The sequence below is a fragment of the Macaca fascicularis genome, chromosome 4, assembly GCF_037993035.2.
Source record: "Macaca fascicularis isolate 582-1 chromosome 4, T2T-MFA8v1.1".
In the NCBI taxonomy this organism is placed as follows: domain Eukaryota; kingdom Metazoa; phylum Chordata; class Mammalia; order Primates; family Cercopithecidae; genus Macaca; species Macaca fascicularis.
This window is the reverse complement of record NC_088378.1, coordinates 58,362,551-58,380,875: the sequence shown is the minus strand read 5'-3', so window position 1 is coordinate 58,380,875 and position 18,325 is coordinate 58,362,551. Positions and strand designations below refer to the sequence as shown.

The window sequence follows — 18,325 nt, the reverse complement described above, 5'->3', positions numbered from 1 at the left end:
TTCAAACATGGCATTTAGGAAAAGTGATTTGTTTACCTCTGTTGGTTTGTAGCAGTCTACAAGAGCTTCCTAGAATTAAACACACAGAAGATCAATTTTATTATCTTAAAATTCAGTATTATTTTTAAGGCAAAATTAAACATCATTTTATATTCATAGTATTATTTTATAATGGTAAAGCAAGATTTCATACTATCTAGAAACACACTTCATTTCAGCACCAGTTGGTTGTCTGAAGATACAAAACGTTTAACCTTCATAAATTCTTCAGCCTGCACACACACGTGCTACATGAAAAAATTTTTTGAACAGGAAAATATTTATTTATTTATTTATTTATTTATTTATTGCTACCATAGCATTGAAAACAAAACATAACCCTTGACCAGTTTTTTTGTTCGTTTTTTGTTTGTTTTTGTTTTTTTGTCTGTGTGTGTGTTTGTTTGTTTATTTGTTTTGAGACACAGTCTTGCTTTGTCTCCCAGACTAGAGTGCAGTGGTATGATCTCAGCTCATTGCAACCTCCGCCTCCCGGTTCAAGCAATTCTCCTGCCTCAGCCTTCCGAATAGCTGGGACTACAGGTGCACACCACCACGCCTGGCTAATTTTTGTATTTTTAGTAGAGACGGGTTTTTGCCATGTTAGCCAGGCTGGTCTCAAACTCCTGACCTCGCGTGATCCACTCGCCTTGGCCTCCCAAAGCACTGGGATTACAGGCATGAGCTACCACACCGGGCCCCTCGACCACGTCTTGAATGCCTTGCTGAGGAACAGTTTCTTTTAAAGAAGGACAGGGACGCTCAAGCATCCATTAGGTTGTAGACTTCAGAGAGATCTGGACTAACTCAGTAGCTCAAATCCAGGATGGCCTTCCACAGGAACCAAATCCCCCTCTCCAGTTTTCCTTTAATTAACTGGATATAACCCAGCAAGATCCAAATGGTTTCAAACCCACTCCTCCGGTCAATGACTTTTTGCCTCCTCTGTGTGCACACACGCATGCACACACCTTTCCTTTGGCTGCCAACTTGGTGGATATTCAAGTTGAGCCAGCCTGTGCAAGATGGTGGCACCCACACTGCACTCAGAAAGCAAAGGGTTTAAGTGCAATGTAGCCATAAACTAGCTTGGGTCCTCACCTGGGAACTGGGAGTTGGGGGGTGATGATAGCTTAAAAACTCCTTTCAAGTTCTCAATGTTAAGAAAACTTTGTTATGTCATTACATTTTCTACAGAACTGATACCTGCATTATCTTTTTAAAATTTTATAACTAGGATGCTATTTTCTCCCAGCTAAATCTACTAAGAAGAACTAATTTTCATAACTCAGACTGTTCACCACTCAAGGGACACTAGTAATGACTAATGCATTAAACACATTAATACATTAAAATGTGCCCTTTGATTGCCGTAGTGGCTATTTGCCATTTGTGGTCACCAACAGCCATTAACAGTAATTATCAGTGGACATTAAGAACAATGGCAAGTCAAAAGTCAACTGGTTTTAGAAACTCCCAAATGTAGATTTAAAAATGATAGATTTGACCTACTGTGGGAAGGGAAATAAGTACTGTACTTTATTGCTGTCCACTAAAGAAATACTAGACATCTCAATATCCATCGTTGTACTGCAATGCTATGAGGTGAACACTGTCTATGAAGAGATCGTCTACTAAATAGAATTATGTCATAAGCAATCATATTTAGAAATTAATTTCATGAATGATACAGTCCACAACTGTGATACCGGAGCCCTGGGCTTGGATATTCCAGTGCTAGTTCAGTCCTTCTCTTTCTCATGCAACTGTGGGGTATCAATTTCCTTCCCTGGCAAGTGGATCTTTGGAAGCAGAATCAGCTGTTTCTCCCAAGAAAATGGGGCTGGAGAAAGTTACACCCATAAGGTACTTTGAGAACAGACTATAGTCAAGAGCTGCTTTATCCTCAGAGAGGCAGTTTAAGAGGGCGAACACTTAGCAGCCCATTGCCTTCCTCTCTGCAAACAGCCATGGCCCAGGTCCTGGTGCCAACTCCACCACAGGGCGGAATCAGTTCATGCCAAGCTCTGGAGACCCAAGTAGACTCCCGAGTATCCATGATTAGAATTTTGAAAACTGCTTACCTGTAATTTTGAAGCTCTCTCTTCATCACTGTCTGCATCAAGAAGATCATCAATGTCAATTTCTACCTCTGGCATTTCTTCTTCCTGGGGGACAGTGGGAGGATATGAAGGCGTTTAATTTAGTAAGAAACCTAACTGTACCCCACCAGTTAGATTAAGTTGAACAAACAACTAGATCATCAATTGAGAAGGGCTGACGGATAAGAGGGTAAGGAGAGGCTAGGAGGAGAGGAGGGAAGGAAAGAGAAGAAAGGGGAAACAGGATGAAGGGGTAAAGAGGAGAAGAGGGGAGAAGAGAAGAAAAGGGAAGGAGGGATGGGGACAGAGGAAGAAGGGAAATGAAGGAAGGAAGGAAAAGAAGAGTGGGGGAAAAGAAGGGGGGGAGCAAAGGAGAATTAATAGTCACAAAGCCATAAAAGTAATCTTTCAAAAAAGTGAGAATTTTCTACTTTCTAGCAGAAAGCTGCATCTGTAAGTATATAAGGGGAGACTGGCAGATGATAGAGCTGGGAGATGGTAGTTTCCTATCTAAGAGCTACTCTTTGCTGGGCGATTACCCCAATCTTTATTTGGGGGTCCACATCTTCCTTCACAGCTCTGGGTCTATGGAAAACCTGACTCCACCATGGGATTTAGGGCATCAGCATTGCTTTAGCCCCAGTTACTGACGTAAGAGAAGACACGTGGTCCAACTAAGAACTAAGGGGGCTCTGGGAAAAGGTGCTCTTTTAACAAGAACGTCCCCTTCACTCCCTCTGAACCAAAGAAGTGTGGCACCAGAAATTACCGGTGGCCACCATACAACCCTGAAGAGAGGCTGAGTTTAGGATGAGGCGCTGACTCCACAGTGGGCGGAGCTGAAGAGAATAAGAAAACAGGGCTCTAGGTAAAATCACCACATCCCTGCATCAAACCACCTCTGAAGCCTGCCTATCGGTGAGTGAGTCAACCCCTTTCATTGTTGCAGTCAGCGTGGGTCTAGTTTAATATTCCTGCCACCAAAGACATCTAGTCCCGAAAAGAGGGAAGAAGGGCCAGCTGGATTTGGTGCAAGACCTCACTAACTTGGAATCTGAACTTCAGAGGAGATCTTGGCTACTTCTCATCTCTTCTGTTACCTAAGTCTTCTCTATACCTCTCAGAATAGCATTTTAAAATGTCAAAATAAAAGAGCATTTAAGAGAGTCCTGCAATTTTGCATTTCATCAGGAGTCACCGCAATCCAACTCCTTCCAGCCACAGGGATGGCTGAGAAGCATCTGCAGGAGCTAGAAAGAAAAGTGTGCATGGGGACACTGGGGACACCTGGGCATTCCCTGGGTGTGGCCTCTCTGTGTCTTGGCTCCAAGAGCTGTTTGTCTTGGCTTCCCAGGAGAGGCTGACTTTCTGAAAGTTTCCTTCCTACTAAAGTGCATTTATTCAGTAATACTACTCAACCTCTTGCATGTGTGTTACAACACAAAAGTGAGGACCCTAGTATACTGAGGAAGTCAAGGAATATGATACACTATCCTTGCTGACATTAGCTCCATGGGCAGGCGCTCAATGGACAGGAAAATTCCAGAAACAACCTCTCTAGTGATTTATTCCTGTTTCTGTGGAGAATTTCTGTTTTGATCCTTTGCTTGGCTCTTATGGGGAAAAATCCACTTCAAAAGCAGTATTTATCAATGTGAATGTTTTAGATCTCATCTGTGCGGTTCTGCCTAATGGAAGAAAGATCTTGTACTCCTCAACATAATTTTCATATTTATACTTAACAATCCTGTAGCTATTAATAGAAGCTGATGATGTAGAAACAGGAAGTTGAAATGCTTTGATGATAATAAAGCTGAAGGATGACCTTTCGATGGCTAGGAGCATTGTTGTGCAAGCATCACAGAGTGAATTTACACAAATCTAGATGACCTAGCTTACCACACACCCAGGCTGTATGGCACAGCCTATTGCTCCTAGGTTATAAACCTGGACAGTATATTACCATATGGAATAATGTAGGCAACAGTAACACAGTGGGAAGTATTTGTGCATCTAAACGTAGAAATGGTACAGTAAAAATAGGGTCTTATAATCTTATGGGACCACTGTCATATATGCAGTCCACTGTTGACTGAAATGCTGTTAAGCGGTAGGTGACTGCACTCACAAGCTATACCACTGTGGGTCCTTAAATCACAACTAACGGAGCTTGGTGTCTGCTATTTTTAAAGGAAATGAAAGAACGATTAGTAACTAATGCCCTCCTCAGAACATCACAGCAATGGGTTTTTCTGCAAATATTATTCAAAACGTTTTGATGCCAGCCAAGTTTAGCCAAACAGGCTTTGACTTGCACAGCAGTGTAGAGCCTCGCCCTATGCAGTAGGCATCTTCAATTAGGCATCTTCCCATTAGGACTGCGCACGGCTCTCTGTTAGGTATTGCACTGACCCATTTTCCCCAGCCCCTGAGATCTGGGCTGTCCCATATGGTAAGCACATGTGGTAAGCACATTTGAATACACTAAAATGAAATACAATTCAGTTCCTCAGTCGCAATGGCCACATCTCAAGTGCTCAATAGCTACACGAGGCCAGTGGCTACTGCACCGGAGAGCACAGATGGAGAACGCTTGCATTGTGGCACAAAGCGCTATTAGACAGTGCTGCCCTGGAGTACACTCGCCCTCTGGCCCAGAAGTTGGGAAGCAAAGCTCCTTTCCCTCTCAAAGGGGCTTGACAGGAGTAAAGAAAAAAAATGCCAGGCATCTCAAGGTCGCTCTCACTACCCAAGGGCATGTGATAAGAAACCCTGAGCTTGGTTTTGCAAGCCAGAAAGCTGATGCAAACAAAGCCCAGATCTCAAGGGTTGGGGAAAACCTCAAGTGATTGAGTCATCACAACAGTCATTAAGCATCTGCGCTTTTTACCAACCTATGCTGCTTCTCAGAAATCCCACCCGGATTTATCAGAGGCATAGGAGAGGACAGGCATCGTGCTCCCAGCTCAGCATGCGCTCCAGGTGTTCTGAATGTCAGTGGGGCTGAAACAAAACCCAGGTGAGAAGAACACAGAGACCCAGAGGCTCTTGGGAGGGAGAGTCCTGGGAGGCAAAGACAGCACCTAGTACCAAGTAGAGAATCCTGTAGATTTGTACTTAATATTCTGAATGAGAAGTATGGAAATATTCTAAATTTCACTGAAGTCCTATTTAACTTTCTTTTCTGTATGCTGATCTTAAAGCAGTATCACTGAATGACCTTAGTGACAGATCAAATCACTTACAACGGAGGGAACACACCCATGGCCTACCATGATGTCCCAGAGCTTAGTTGTGTTTGGGCATTTTCCCACATTAAAGATGTGTCCCTAAACAGTGGCTCTGGTGACAAAAAGGGAAACAACCGTCTTCAGAGCTGCTGGGGAAGTTATCAGCTACACCCTGCCCCACATTAGTGAGAGGCCCTCCTATTGGTACCCATAGCATGAGGCCCTGGGTCACCTCTACACACCTTTCTTGTCGTAGATTTGTTGAGAACCCACAGTCCACAGTGAGCAAGGCGCTGTGTGTCAGCCACAGTGAGGCCCTGGCCCTGGGGGACGGGCCGTCTAAACACAGCTCTGACAAACACAATGACACGCAATGGCCCCAAAGCCACAGACAAACCTGGAGTGCTTTAGTAATTCAGGGAGGGAGAAAACTCTGCCAGCGGCAGGCAGGGAGGTTTCACATAGGAGGGAGGAGGTGAGCTGGCCTTGTGGAATGACAGGATTTGAACAGGTTTAGGGGGAAGGGAGAGAACTCCCAAGAGGCAAAATGGTAGCAGGAGGCAAAAAGACAAGATGAGTTCTAACTATGGGTGTAGAAAGGTCCCTGACCTGGAAGCCAGTCAACTCTGGGCTACAAACATGCATGTTGATGGGGGCCAGACAGGTGACAGAAATGGGGCAGGCTGAGGGGCTATACCATAGAGTGAGGAGTGCAGCAAACTGCAGAAAACACGGCCCGAGGGGAAGGAGCAGGGAACACACCATTCCCACCTCCTGTCACCTTCTAAGAATATGTGCTCAGTGCTGCTGGATTGTCTATGTTTTCAGGAATAACTGAAAGTAGAGTTTTTTAACGTAGAAAAATCCAGTTTTTAAAGCTGTCTGGCAACTTCTTAAAATATTGTGTAGGATAAACAAAACCCATTGGCCCATAGGCTGCCGGCTCCCCTTGTCCTGCAGAGACTGTCCTCACTGAAGGTTCCACGGCTCCAGAACAAGTGAGGGGAATGACAGAAGGAAGAGCTGGCCCCGCTGCGGAGCGCGGGTAACAGGGAGGGGGCAGGAGGCAGTGCAAAGGCCATGCATCAGGTGCGAAGCAACAGGGCTTGAAGATGATCCCGGCAAGAATAAGATTTTAAAACAGTGATAATAGGGAGGAATAAACAGATGGAGTTTGGAGATGAACTGGATGGGGGATGAGGGGGAAAGAAAAGGTAAAGATAAGATCCAGGTTCTGAGCCTGAGAGGTTTTGGAGAAGGACAGCAATGACAGGAGCACACCGGAGCCCTGAAGACACCTCACAAACCAACACGCAGTGCAGGCTTGGCCATCACCAGCACCCCTGCCCCAGCTTGCAAGCAGCAGCGGTACCCCACACTGCCACCACACTGGGAAGCGCTGCAGAGCCTGGTGCTGGGCATGCCACGGATGGAAGCTCAGAACAGGCTCAGGTACCAGGATGCAGAAATGCAAGCAAAGCAGAGTCCTGAAACACAGCTGGCCTGCAGTGACAACACACACACACACACAAATATATACACAAACACACACACAAATGAATACACAAAATTCATGCCACTCATACACTCACAAGCACACACACACAAATATATACACAAACATACACACACATTAATACACAAAATCCATACCACTCATACACTCACAAGCGCACACACACACAAATATATACACAAACATACACACACATTAATACACACACTCCATACCATTCATACACTCACATCCACACACACACAAATATATAAACAAACACACACACACATGAATATAAACACTCCACACCACTCACTTACATGCACACACACACAAATATATACACAAACATACACACACATTAATACACAAAATCCATACCACTCATACACTCACAAGCGCACACACACACAAATATATACACAAACATACACACACATTAATACACACACTCCATACCATTCATACACTCACATCCACACACACACAAATATATACACAAACACACACACACATGAATATAAACACTCCACACCACTTACATGCACACACACACAAATATATACACAAACATACACACACATTAATACACACACTCCATACCATTCATACACTCACATCCACACACACACAAATATATACACAAACATACACACACATGAATATATACACTCCACACCACTCACATGCACACACACACAAATATATACACAAACATACACACACATGAATACACACACTCCACACCAAACACATGCACACACACACAAATATATACACATATACACACAAATACACACTCCACACTAATACACTCACATGCACACACACACACACAAATATATACACAAACATACACACACATGAATACACACACTCCATACCACTCACATGCACACACACAGACAAATATATACACAGATACACAGATGAATACACACACTCCACACCATTCATACACTCACATCCACACACACACAAATATGTACACAAACATACACACACATGAATAGACACACTCCACACCACTCATACACTCACATGCACACACAAAAATATATACACAAACATACACATAGATGAATACACACACACCACACCACTCACATGCACACACACACAAATACACACACATACACACAGATGAATACACACACACCACACCACTCACTCACAGGTACACACACACAAATATATACACAAACATACACACACATGAATACACACACTCCACACCACTCACATGCACACACACACACAAATATATACACAAACACACAGATGAATACACACACTCCACACCATTAATACACTCACATCCACACACACACACAAATATATACACAAACATACACACACATGAATACACACACTCCACACTACTCACATGCACACACACACAAATATGTACACAAACATACACATACATGAATAGACACACTCCACACTAGTCATATACTCACATGCACACACACACACACAAATATACACAAACATACACATAGATGAATACACACACTCCACACCACTCATACACTCACATGCACACACACACACACACAAATATATACACATACACACAGATGAATACACACACTCCACACCACTCACAGGCACACACACACACAAATATATACACAAACATACACACAGATGAATACACACACTCCACACCACTCATAGACTCACATGCACACACACACACACAAATATATACACACACACACAGATGAATACACACACTCCACACACACTCATACACTCACATGCACACACACACACACAAATATATACACATACACACAGATGAATACACACACTCCACACACACTCATACACTCACATGCACACACACACAAATATATACACATACACACAGATTAATACACACAATCCACACCACTCATTCACAGGCACACACACACACAAATATATACACAAACATACACACAGATGAATACACACACTCCACACACAATCATACACTCACATGCACACACACACAAATATATACACAGGCATACACACACAGGAATGCACACACTCCACATCACTCCACATGCGCGCGCGCGCACACACACACACAAATAAACACACAGATATACACACACACTTCTAACTAGCCAGAAAGTTTACACTGTGAGCCCTCTCCGATGTCATGTTAGCTTCCAAAAAATACAAATGTTACCCCTGCCCACAGCAGTGAAGGTGGCGGGCAGCAATGTTTAAGCTAAAACTTCACCTGAAAAATGGATCATGGTCTCCAAGCTCCAGGAGACACAGCTTAGCAGCTCCCTGAAAATGACCGTGGCTAACAGCTCTCATCTGTCTCCATCTCAAAATATGGATGGCGACGTAACATGGGATCAAACTGCTGTGCAAATTGCGGCAGCTGACAGAGAAACATGGGGTGGCAGGGGTGGGGAGGGGCAAATGCCAGTTTATTATGACCTGTTCAACCACTCATCTGAACAATAGCCACGATTTCTTATAGCTCACCTTTCTATAGGCTTATGGGAGAAAACCGGCACAGGAAGCATATAAAAAGAACCAAATTCCTCGGGATTATGTGAGCTCTCTATGAAAACATTTACATTTCATGTTTTCGTTGTAATGACAATCCAAAATAATTCCTGTAAGCAAGCACAGTCTAAGAATAGTCTGGACAGCCGTGCTATAACCACGCTGTGCCGGGCTCCTCTGTGTTTACACATTGGCATCAAGCAGAATTATGTTAATTATTGTGGCTAATGAGAAAAAAGCCACAGGGTAGATTTAATATATACATGACTCATTCACGCCAAGTGAAGCCAAACGTTATCACTCAAAGGACACTGAGCGACGGCAATCTGTACCTAATTCCTGTGACAAAAGGAGTGAAGCCAGCCATCACAGCAAAGCGATGTTGTGCATTTGAGTTTCATTAGCTGGGTACTTCATGTTTAATTTGCAATTTGGATGTGATTTTTATAACCATAGCATAAGGAATTTATACCCAGTTTTAAGTGGTATGTATTTAAGTAATATAACATTAAATATTTAAATCAGCCCTGGAATCTGCAAAAATATATGTTCCCACTTAACAAGGGGCCAAACCTACCCCATGACACATCACTATACAAAGTCAGAACACCGGGGATAAAGGGAGGATCCTGGAAGCTTTCAGAAGAAAACCAGGCCACACATGGAAGATAGAGAATTAATGTCAGTGGGTTTCCCTAAAGCAACAGAGCGTGGAAGCCAACAGCAAGGATTCCAGAAACCCGAGAGGAAACCATTTCCAATCTCAAGGCCTACATCCTCCCTGCTGTGGTGTGGATGTGGTTTGACCCCTCCAAAACTCAGGGTGAAATTTGGTCCCCAGTGCAACAGTACTGGGTGAGAGGTAGTGGGAACTTTCAGAGGCAATTAGGTCATGGGGGCATGCCCTCATGTGTGCATTAACACCGTTCTCCAGAGACTGGGTTGGTTCCCATGAGGCTGGTTGTTATAAAGTGGGTAGGCCCCCTTTGCCCCATCTCTTTTCTCAAGCACTCGCCTGCCCTTCCAGTTTTCTGCCATGCTATGACACGGGATGAAGGCTCTCACCAGAAGCCAACCAGATATGACCCCTCAACCTTGAACTTCCCAGGCCTTGAGGTTGGAAATTGTTTCCTCTTGGGATTCTGGAATCCTTGCTCTTGGCTTCCATTGGGAAGCCTGCTGACATTGAGCTTCCTCCAGAACTAAAAGAAATAAATTTATTTTCTTTATACATTACCTAGTCTGTAGTCTTCTGTCACAGCGACAGAAAATGAACTAAGACATTCCCAATCTATCTAGAAAGAGTAGAGAAAATACGACAGATATTTTAAGACACATTGGGCCTTGCATCTTCATATATTTACCTCCTATTTTGGAAAGGAGTGCTCCAGCAAAATAGAGAAGCAAACTTTGATTTTCTTATAGCCTCTACAGTTGTGGCTCATGAAGGCCAGAGGGCATGTTCCTAAATCCAGATTGAGGAAGGTCCATGGGACGCCAGAGTGAAGAACAAAGCAGATGGAGGCTTGACAAGCTGGGGAGCACGCAAGGCATGCAGATGAACCTGCCTGATGCCAACCAAGGGCCCAGCCCCACCGGGTACCCATCTGCACAGGTGGCCAGGCCATTTAGAGTGGTTGGGGTAGGATGGCCTCACCTTGTGCCTTAGACAGAAGTAGCATGGGTAAACAAGCACATGCCTTTCCAGTGGGGTCCCATATTACCAGTATTTCCCGAATACACATTTGTTTTAAAAGTTAAACAAATGGCTAAAGCTTGCTTAGAGCCAGAGAGCAAAGTCCTCCCAAAGCCCTTTTTAAAAACATCAAAATAGGCCAGGCTCAGTGGCTCACACCTGTAATCCCAGCACTTTGGGAGATCGAGGCAGGCAGATCACGAGGTCTGGAGTTCAAGAACAGCCCGACCAACATGTTGAAACCCCGTCGCCACTAAAAATAAAAAAATTAGCCGAGCATAGTGGCACGTGCCTGTAATCTCAGCTACTCAGGAGGCTGAGGCAGAAGAATTGCTGGAACCCGGGAGGCAGAGGTTTTAGTGAGCCAAGATCATGCCACTGCTCTCTAGCCTGGGCAAGAGAGCAAGACTCTGTCTCAAAAAAAAAAAAAAAATCAAAATAGCCTGACTGAACCTGACGCCATGGTGAAGTGAAGGAATGTTTTACATAATATTTACAGGAATCGCTGTTCTTGTCACCCAGGAGAGCAGGTCCTGACCTACTATATCCTATGAAGGTTCACTTCTGGGGCACTGACACAGACGCAAATGACAGCTGTGTGGCAGAGAGGAGAGCTCCCAGCAGGGGCCATCCCCACGCCCCATATAGAACGCCTCCCTTTCCTCCTGCTCATGAAGACACATTCCAACACAAGTGAGCAGGAATGGCATTATCTCACAAATCAACACTGTAAAACAAATACCAGCGCTCACACATGAAGATTCACATCACGTGTTATGTCAGATTATTCTAGAACTAGGCACATCTACATCAGGATCTCAGGACACCAGGCAAACCCCTGCAGCACCAATTTACTGAGCACCTACTACCTGCCAGGTGCTGCCCTAGATGCCAGGGATGAAGAATAAACAACTGACAAAAATATTTGCTCTCATGGGGATTAAACTCTAACAGGGGAAGACAGACAATAATCAAATAAGTACCATAGGTAGCATGACAAAGGGTGATAAATACTTTGCAGAAAAATTAGGCAGGGGAGAGAGATAGAGAGTAGCGGGGCCTGGAGTTTTAAATCGGGCAGTGACAGGGTAAGGTTCAGCGAGAAAGGCGTCTGATTAAAGACACTGCATCAGGGGAAAACACATAATGCCAGGCTGTGTCTGAAAAGCTGCCAGGAGCCCCAGGGTCACTGTAGCAGAGGTGGGGCCATGGCGGGGGAAGGGTCAGAGCATATGGAGACTCAGAGGACCCTGTAAAGCCTCTAACTTGACCATGAGCAAGAGAAAAGCCATTGGTGGGTTAGGACAGAGGCACGATGGGTTATGGTTTCCCTGTAAGAAAGGAAGGTATACACGACAAGACCACTTAAGAAGCCACAGAAAAAAGCTAGGAAGAGATGACACTGGCTTCAGCTAAGGGGTAGCATGATATATATTTCCTTTTCTTTCTTCTTTTCTTTTTTTTTTTTTTTTGTTTGTGAGATGGAGGCTCGTTCTGTCACCCAGGCTGGAGTGTAGTGGTGCTATCTCAGCTCACTGCAATCTCCGCCTCCCAAGTTCAAGGGATTCTCCTGCCTCAGCCTCCCGAGTAGCTGAGATTACAGGCGCCTGCCACCATACCCAGCTAATTTTTGTATTTTTAGCAGAGACGGGGTATCACCATGTTGGCCAGACCTGTCTCGAACTCCTGACATCAAGTGATCCACCCACCTCAGCCTCCCAAGCATGATATATATTTTGTTCTTACAAATGAACTCTTATCTGGGTCACTGCTGATCCAAACCTCAGAGAGCAAACGGGTATCTCAAGAGCTCCACCAGGTACTGTAGTTGGGTGAGCCACTGAGCACGTTGCGAGATGACAAGTACCAAGCTCACGCCTATGCAACAGCAGCAACAGGCCAGTGTGATGGCTCTTGGTCCTAAAAGTTCAGTGAGGCTGCTAGACGCTGACTAAGCCCAGGCTGAACTGCCTGGGGGCGGCAGCAAAGCAACAAGGAACTAGGCTGAGGAGGTCTTTTCCAGGTCCTGAACCCACCCACCAGGCAGGTTTCTCTTTCCCACCCACCAGGGAAGCTGCCAGTATCACTGGCACCCATGGCAGGCTTCAGTCATGCCCCCAAAACTCTCTCCTACATTTAGCAATTCATTTTAGCAAACGAATATCTCTGGAGAGATTATCAAAGTGCTCCAGACACAGTTTAAAAAAAAAAAGACTCTGAGTTTGAGCCACGGTGGTGTTCTATGCCCAGCCTTGATCTCAAAGGGCTCAAGAGGCCACTTTCTCCTGTGATGGGAGGACCCTAGGGAGTCTGGTGAACAGAGCACAGCATGGGAATAAAGTGACTGAAGCCTCCGACTTCCCATGTATGCCCCAGGCTGCCCTGCTTCTCAGCACAGAGGAGGTCCCTTGGGGAGGGGCCAAGTGGTGTTGCACCCAGAGCATGGAGTTTGGAGAGAGGGAGGCCCAGGTTTCAATTTCATCTCTGCCTCTCACAACCCATGAGAGTTGGGCAGCGTAACGCATCCCCTAACCCTTAGTTCCCACACCTGTAAAATGCAGACTGCTTGCTAATTCTCAGGGCTGGACAGAAATCTGGCACAATCATGCCCAGGCATGTTGTGCAAACTCAACAAATGGCGACAGGACCTCAGCGGGTGCTAAGTTGACTGGGCACATCTGATTCCTCTTCAAATAAGTAAATATTCCATGCAAATGTCTCTTCCGGGGAATCTCGTACTCCTGATGCCTGAAAATCGTAAGTGAAAACTGATCACATTACCAACTTGTTCAAAACCACAGCATTCAAAGAGAAAAAAGGAAAAGTAAATGTCAGCAAAAAAACCCAGATGCAGAGCGTCCCAGAGACGATCACACTTTGCTCTGCATATGAACACTAAATACGCACAGCTGGTAGTTAACAATGCCCCAGTGACGAGAAAGTCAGCAGGTTGGTCCCCATGAGGAAAGTGAAAATAAGTGATGGCTGAGACAGTTCATAAAGATGGCAAGGACAATCTTCTAAGCCATGGCATAAATGAGGACACTGAGGACACCTTGAAAGCACTGGACATAGTGGCCAAATGGCCACCACCCTCATGGCTCCTGTGCTGACAGCAGCCTCTCCTCTCAGCACCCTTCTTTCCCCGTGCAGCACCTACATGAAGATCCCCGGGCGGGACAGGAATGCCACGCAGAACCTACAGGCTTGGTGCTGGTCCTGGGCTACAGGCAATGGATAAGGACACTGGGAAAGAATAAAGGAAGGGCTGGCACAACCCAAGGACAGAGCAGCAGCAGTCCAGCCTGTCTCTAAGAAGTCACACTTGCCTATGTCTTTCTTCCCATTAATTTAGGGACTGAGCCTGAACTGTCTCTGATAGAAGATGGTCCACATCCAGATTTGCAGTGGAATTCTCTTAGACTGGAAACACTCAAATTACCTGATGATGGAATAAAAGCAGTGGGCAGAAGCCTGTTCTAGCCAGTTCTTGGAGAGAAGACGGTTGCCCTGCACTATCAACTGCCCATGAACGAGGCATTCGGGGTTGCTGCAGTGTTAGATTTCCTAATACAGAACATGAAATCCAGACCGTTTCACCACTGCCTTGGGAAGGCTCCTAGATCAGCAACAGCCAAATATGTCCAGTACTGGCAGGTGCACAGAAGCCTGAGAAGATGATATGGAAAAGCTGCTTGGAAGACACTGAGAGGAAATTGTGAATCCCATGGCAAGGCCTCAGCTGGTGAGCAGACACATTGCACTTGGGAGTATGAAAGACCATTGTTGATATGGGCCATCAAGCATGAAAAGACACGACGGACCCTTAAATGCAGATCCCTAAGTGAACGAAGCCAAACCGGAAAGGTACCCATACTGCATGATTCCAACTACAGGACATTCTGGAACAGACTGAAATATGGAGATAGTAAAACCGTCAGGGATTGCCAGGGGCCAACAGGGAGAGAGAGATGACTAAGGCAGAGCACAGGGCAATGTTCGGGCCAGAAAACCTGTATGATCTTGTAAGGGTGCATCTATGTCATCATACATTTGTCAAAACCCAATTAGAGAAAAAGGACACACAACCCCAGAACTCACAGGATGTACAACACAAAGAGTGAGCCTGAATGGAAATGAGGCGCTTTAGTTAATAATAACATAGCAAGATTGTCTCAGCAATTGTAACCAAGACACCACACTAATGCAAGATGTTAAGAAAAAGGGCAACTGGAATGGAGGGAGGAGAAAGAAAGGGGTAGATGAGAATTCTCTGTGCTTTCGGCTCAATTTTTCTGTAAATCTAAAATGCTTTAAAAAATTAAGTTATCAAATTAAAACAAAACAAAAGTCCAAGACTAATATGTTGGTGGTGGCTGAACCTGGGAAGGTAAGGGCCAGGACTTCCTGTGACTGGCTCTGCTGGTTCTTCTTACAGTCGAGGGCTGGGCAAAAGGTCCAGGTGTGAGTCGCACAATGACGTTCGGCCAACTGAGGCACACCCAGGTCCTCAGCTTCAGCCCTGAGACCAAGCCAGGCTGTGTGGGAGGGCACCACGGGGAACCTCCCAGAGAAGAGCCTGCAGGGCTGTCCCAGCGGCAAAGGAGCGGCAAAGTCAGCCGAAGCCTCTTCTGCCCAATGGGGACTCCAGTTTCTGGTTGAGAGGAGCCAGGGTTGCTGCTGACAAGACACGGGCCTGCCCCAAACCTAAGAACAGCAAGGGTGCCAATGAGAAAAGGAAAAGCAAAGCCAGGCGCCAGGACAGCCTGAGGCAAGAAGGCATGGGCTTGATCTGGGAAAAGCCAGCCGGAGCCAGGCAGTACCTCTTCCATGGGGCCCAGCCTGCGTGTCAGAGTGGGGATACAGAGGAGGGACACAGAGACTCACAGAGACTCAAGGCTGGCAAGCCTTGTGGGGGGGCTGGGCACCCACCAGGGATGTTCTGCATGAGGATGAGAAACTTGCTAGAACATTCCTTGCACTACCTCCCTCACACCACACAGGAGAGGGAAGAGAGGAGCTCAGGCTTGATGCAAGGCTACACCAGGGTCAGAGGGCAGGCCCCCTGGGCACACGGACCCAGCTGCCTTTGGTCTTAGAGAATGTGGCCAGTCCAAAATAAAAAGTCATTTAACCAGAGCTGCCTCGTGAAATGAGCAGACCAAAGGGCATGCTTCTTTGTAAATTATTACCATAATCGTTTATGTGTAATGCATGTTTATGCAGGCAATGTGACGGTTCATGGAATACTCCACTCCTGACACCTCCTCTCCCTGTTCCCGCCATCCAGTCCCTCACCATAACTATCAATTCTATGGCTTAATGTCTCCTAAACCTGCACTTTGTACCGCCTCCACTGCCCCCCTAGTGAAAGCTAAATCATCTTTTGCATAAGCTATAGCAGGAGCCCCTTAACTGGCTTCCATAAACCCACCTTCATTACTCCTCCATCCCAGTTTCCACTCTGTAGCCAGAGTAGCAACTTTAAGAACACAGATCTGTCATTCACCAGCTTAGAACCCACGGGCGGCTTCCTACTAGTCTTAGGACCGACATTCTTACCTCCGCCTGGAAGGCTTCCCCTTCTGGGCTCCCAGCCTCCTCTCCGTTCAATGCCTCACCTCGATTCCCTGAGCTCTAGATCTGCTGGTCTCCTCCGATCCCTCAGGACACTCCCCAGCCAGGCCTCCACGGGGCCTTTGTACATGCTAGGTGCATGTACAGGACACTCCTCTCATTATCTCACATCAGCCATCACTTCCTAAAGCAAAATGTCTTCGCCAGACTTGTGATGAGGTCAACCTCCCAGCCCTGGAAACTCAGAATGCCCTGCACCTCTCTTTAACTGTACTTTCCACACACTTCCAATTTACATTTCTCAGTCTCCCTCCCTATACTGGAGGACCAAGAGCAGTGCCTGGGACCCTGCCTGACACACAGCCCTGATAATCATTTTGTAAATAAAATGACAAACAATTCCCTGAGGTGGGTATTATCATCATCTCTATTTACAGATGGAATGTCTGAATATCCTGCTCAGTGGGGCTGATCGCTTCCTTAGTTCCAAACCTGGACAATCTGACCTCAAAATGCATGGCGCCTACAACTTGTGCTGTGTGCCTTTCAGGATGCAGCATGGCTGGGGAAATCATTTCTCCCTTTTGACTTCCATGACTTTTGGAGCAGCAAGGGAGGAGAGCAGAGCCCTTTCAGACATGTGGCTCCAGGAACCCAGCACTTTAAAGAAGCCCTGGTATCCACAGCCAGCTGGAGCCCAGGAAACTCCATGGACACTTAGAGGATGACAACAGCTTTCACACACTCAGGGGACCACACTCCTTGTGAGGCAGCTATGAATGCATTCAGGCTCTCAGTGAAGACTTGGAGGAAAGAAGCAAGTTTGGGAATAAGTAGCCATTTCTGGAGAACATGTTAATCCCCCAGCTGGAGGTCTGGGCCTCTCCTGTTACAAATGTAGGGTCTATGGCTGCTTCTTATCTTGCTCTTCTGCAGATCTGTTACAGAGGAGGCCACAGCTGCACCTCGGGGTGTGTCCAAAGAGAAGGGAGCCAGGGGCAGGGCCATGAGATGCATCACTGTCTCCTGCTCCGGTCTCCGCTCAGCAGTGGAAAAGGAGCACTCCCCAGACTGAGAACGGGAGCTGGCCGATTCACCTTAGGGTGAGAAGGACGAGCCTAAGTCTGCAGACTTGGTTAAGGAAACGTTTGATGCAAGATCACAAGGGAGGGAGAAAAGGCAGCTTCCCAGAGAGGCAAGTAATTCAGACCCCGGCACCGTGAGGGGTAGCCGAGACTACTGCCAATCTCCAGGGCTCAAACAGAGTCTACTTAAGATCCTGTACTTCGGAAAGTTAACTGGTTTTTCATTGTACGTCCTACAGGGGTGTGTGTGTGTGTGTGTGTGTGTGTGTGTGTGTGTGTGTCCTATAAAAGCCCTCAAATATTAATATATCAACTGGTTTCAATAATGCTACCAAAAACGTAAGGTGTACCACAAGGTTAATGTTCAAGTGTACCTAGGGGATTACACCAGGTGTGACAAAAATTAAAGTGTGAAGCACCCCAGGTGTAAGAAAGTGGAAATGAGACAGAGTTACCTTCCTCATTGTTTATTCCTCACTTGGAAAATCCTTCCAGAGCATGTCTGACTTAGTCCATCTGTGCTGCTCTAACAAAATACCAAAGGCTGGGTAATATATAAAGAACAGATTTTTTTT

General features: G+C 45.9%; 1 protein-coding gene across 1 annotated transcript in view; it reads right to left on the bottom strand.

The window, feature by feature from the left end:
- PPP1R14C (protein phosphatase 1 regulatory inhibitor subunit 14C) overlaps positions 1-18,325 on the bottom strand; it is a 108,192-nt gene that overhangs the window by 33,715 nt on the left and 56,152 nt on the right. Inside the window, exons 2-3 of the mRNA XM_005552123.4 lie at positions 2,124-2,207; positions 37-69 (exon numbers count right to left, since the gene is read on the bottom strand). Coding sequence (XP_005552180.1) covers positions 37-69; positions 2,124-2,207 — 117 coding nt within the window. The remainder of the gene's footprint in view (positions 1-36; positions 70-2,123; positions 2,208-18,325) is intronic.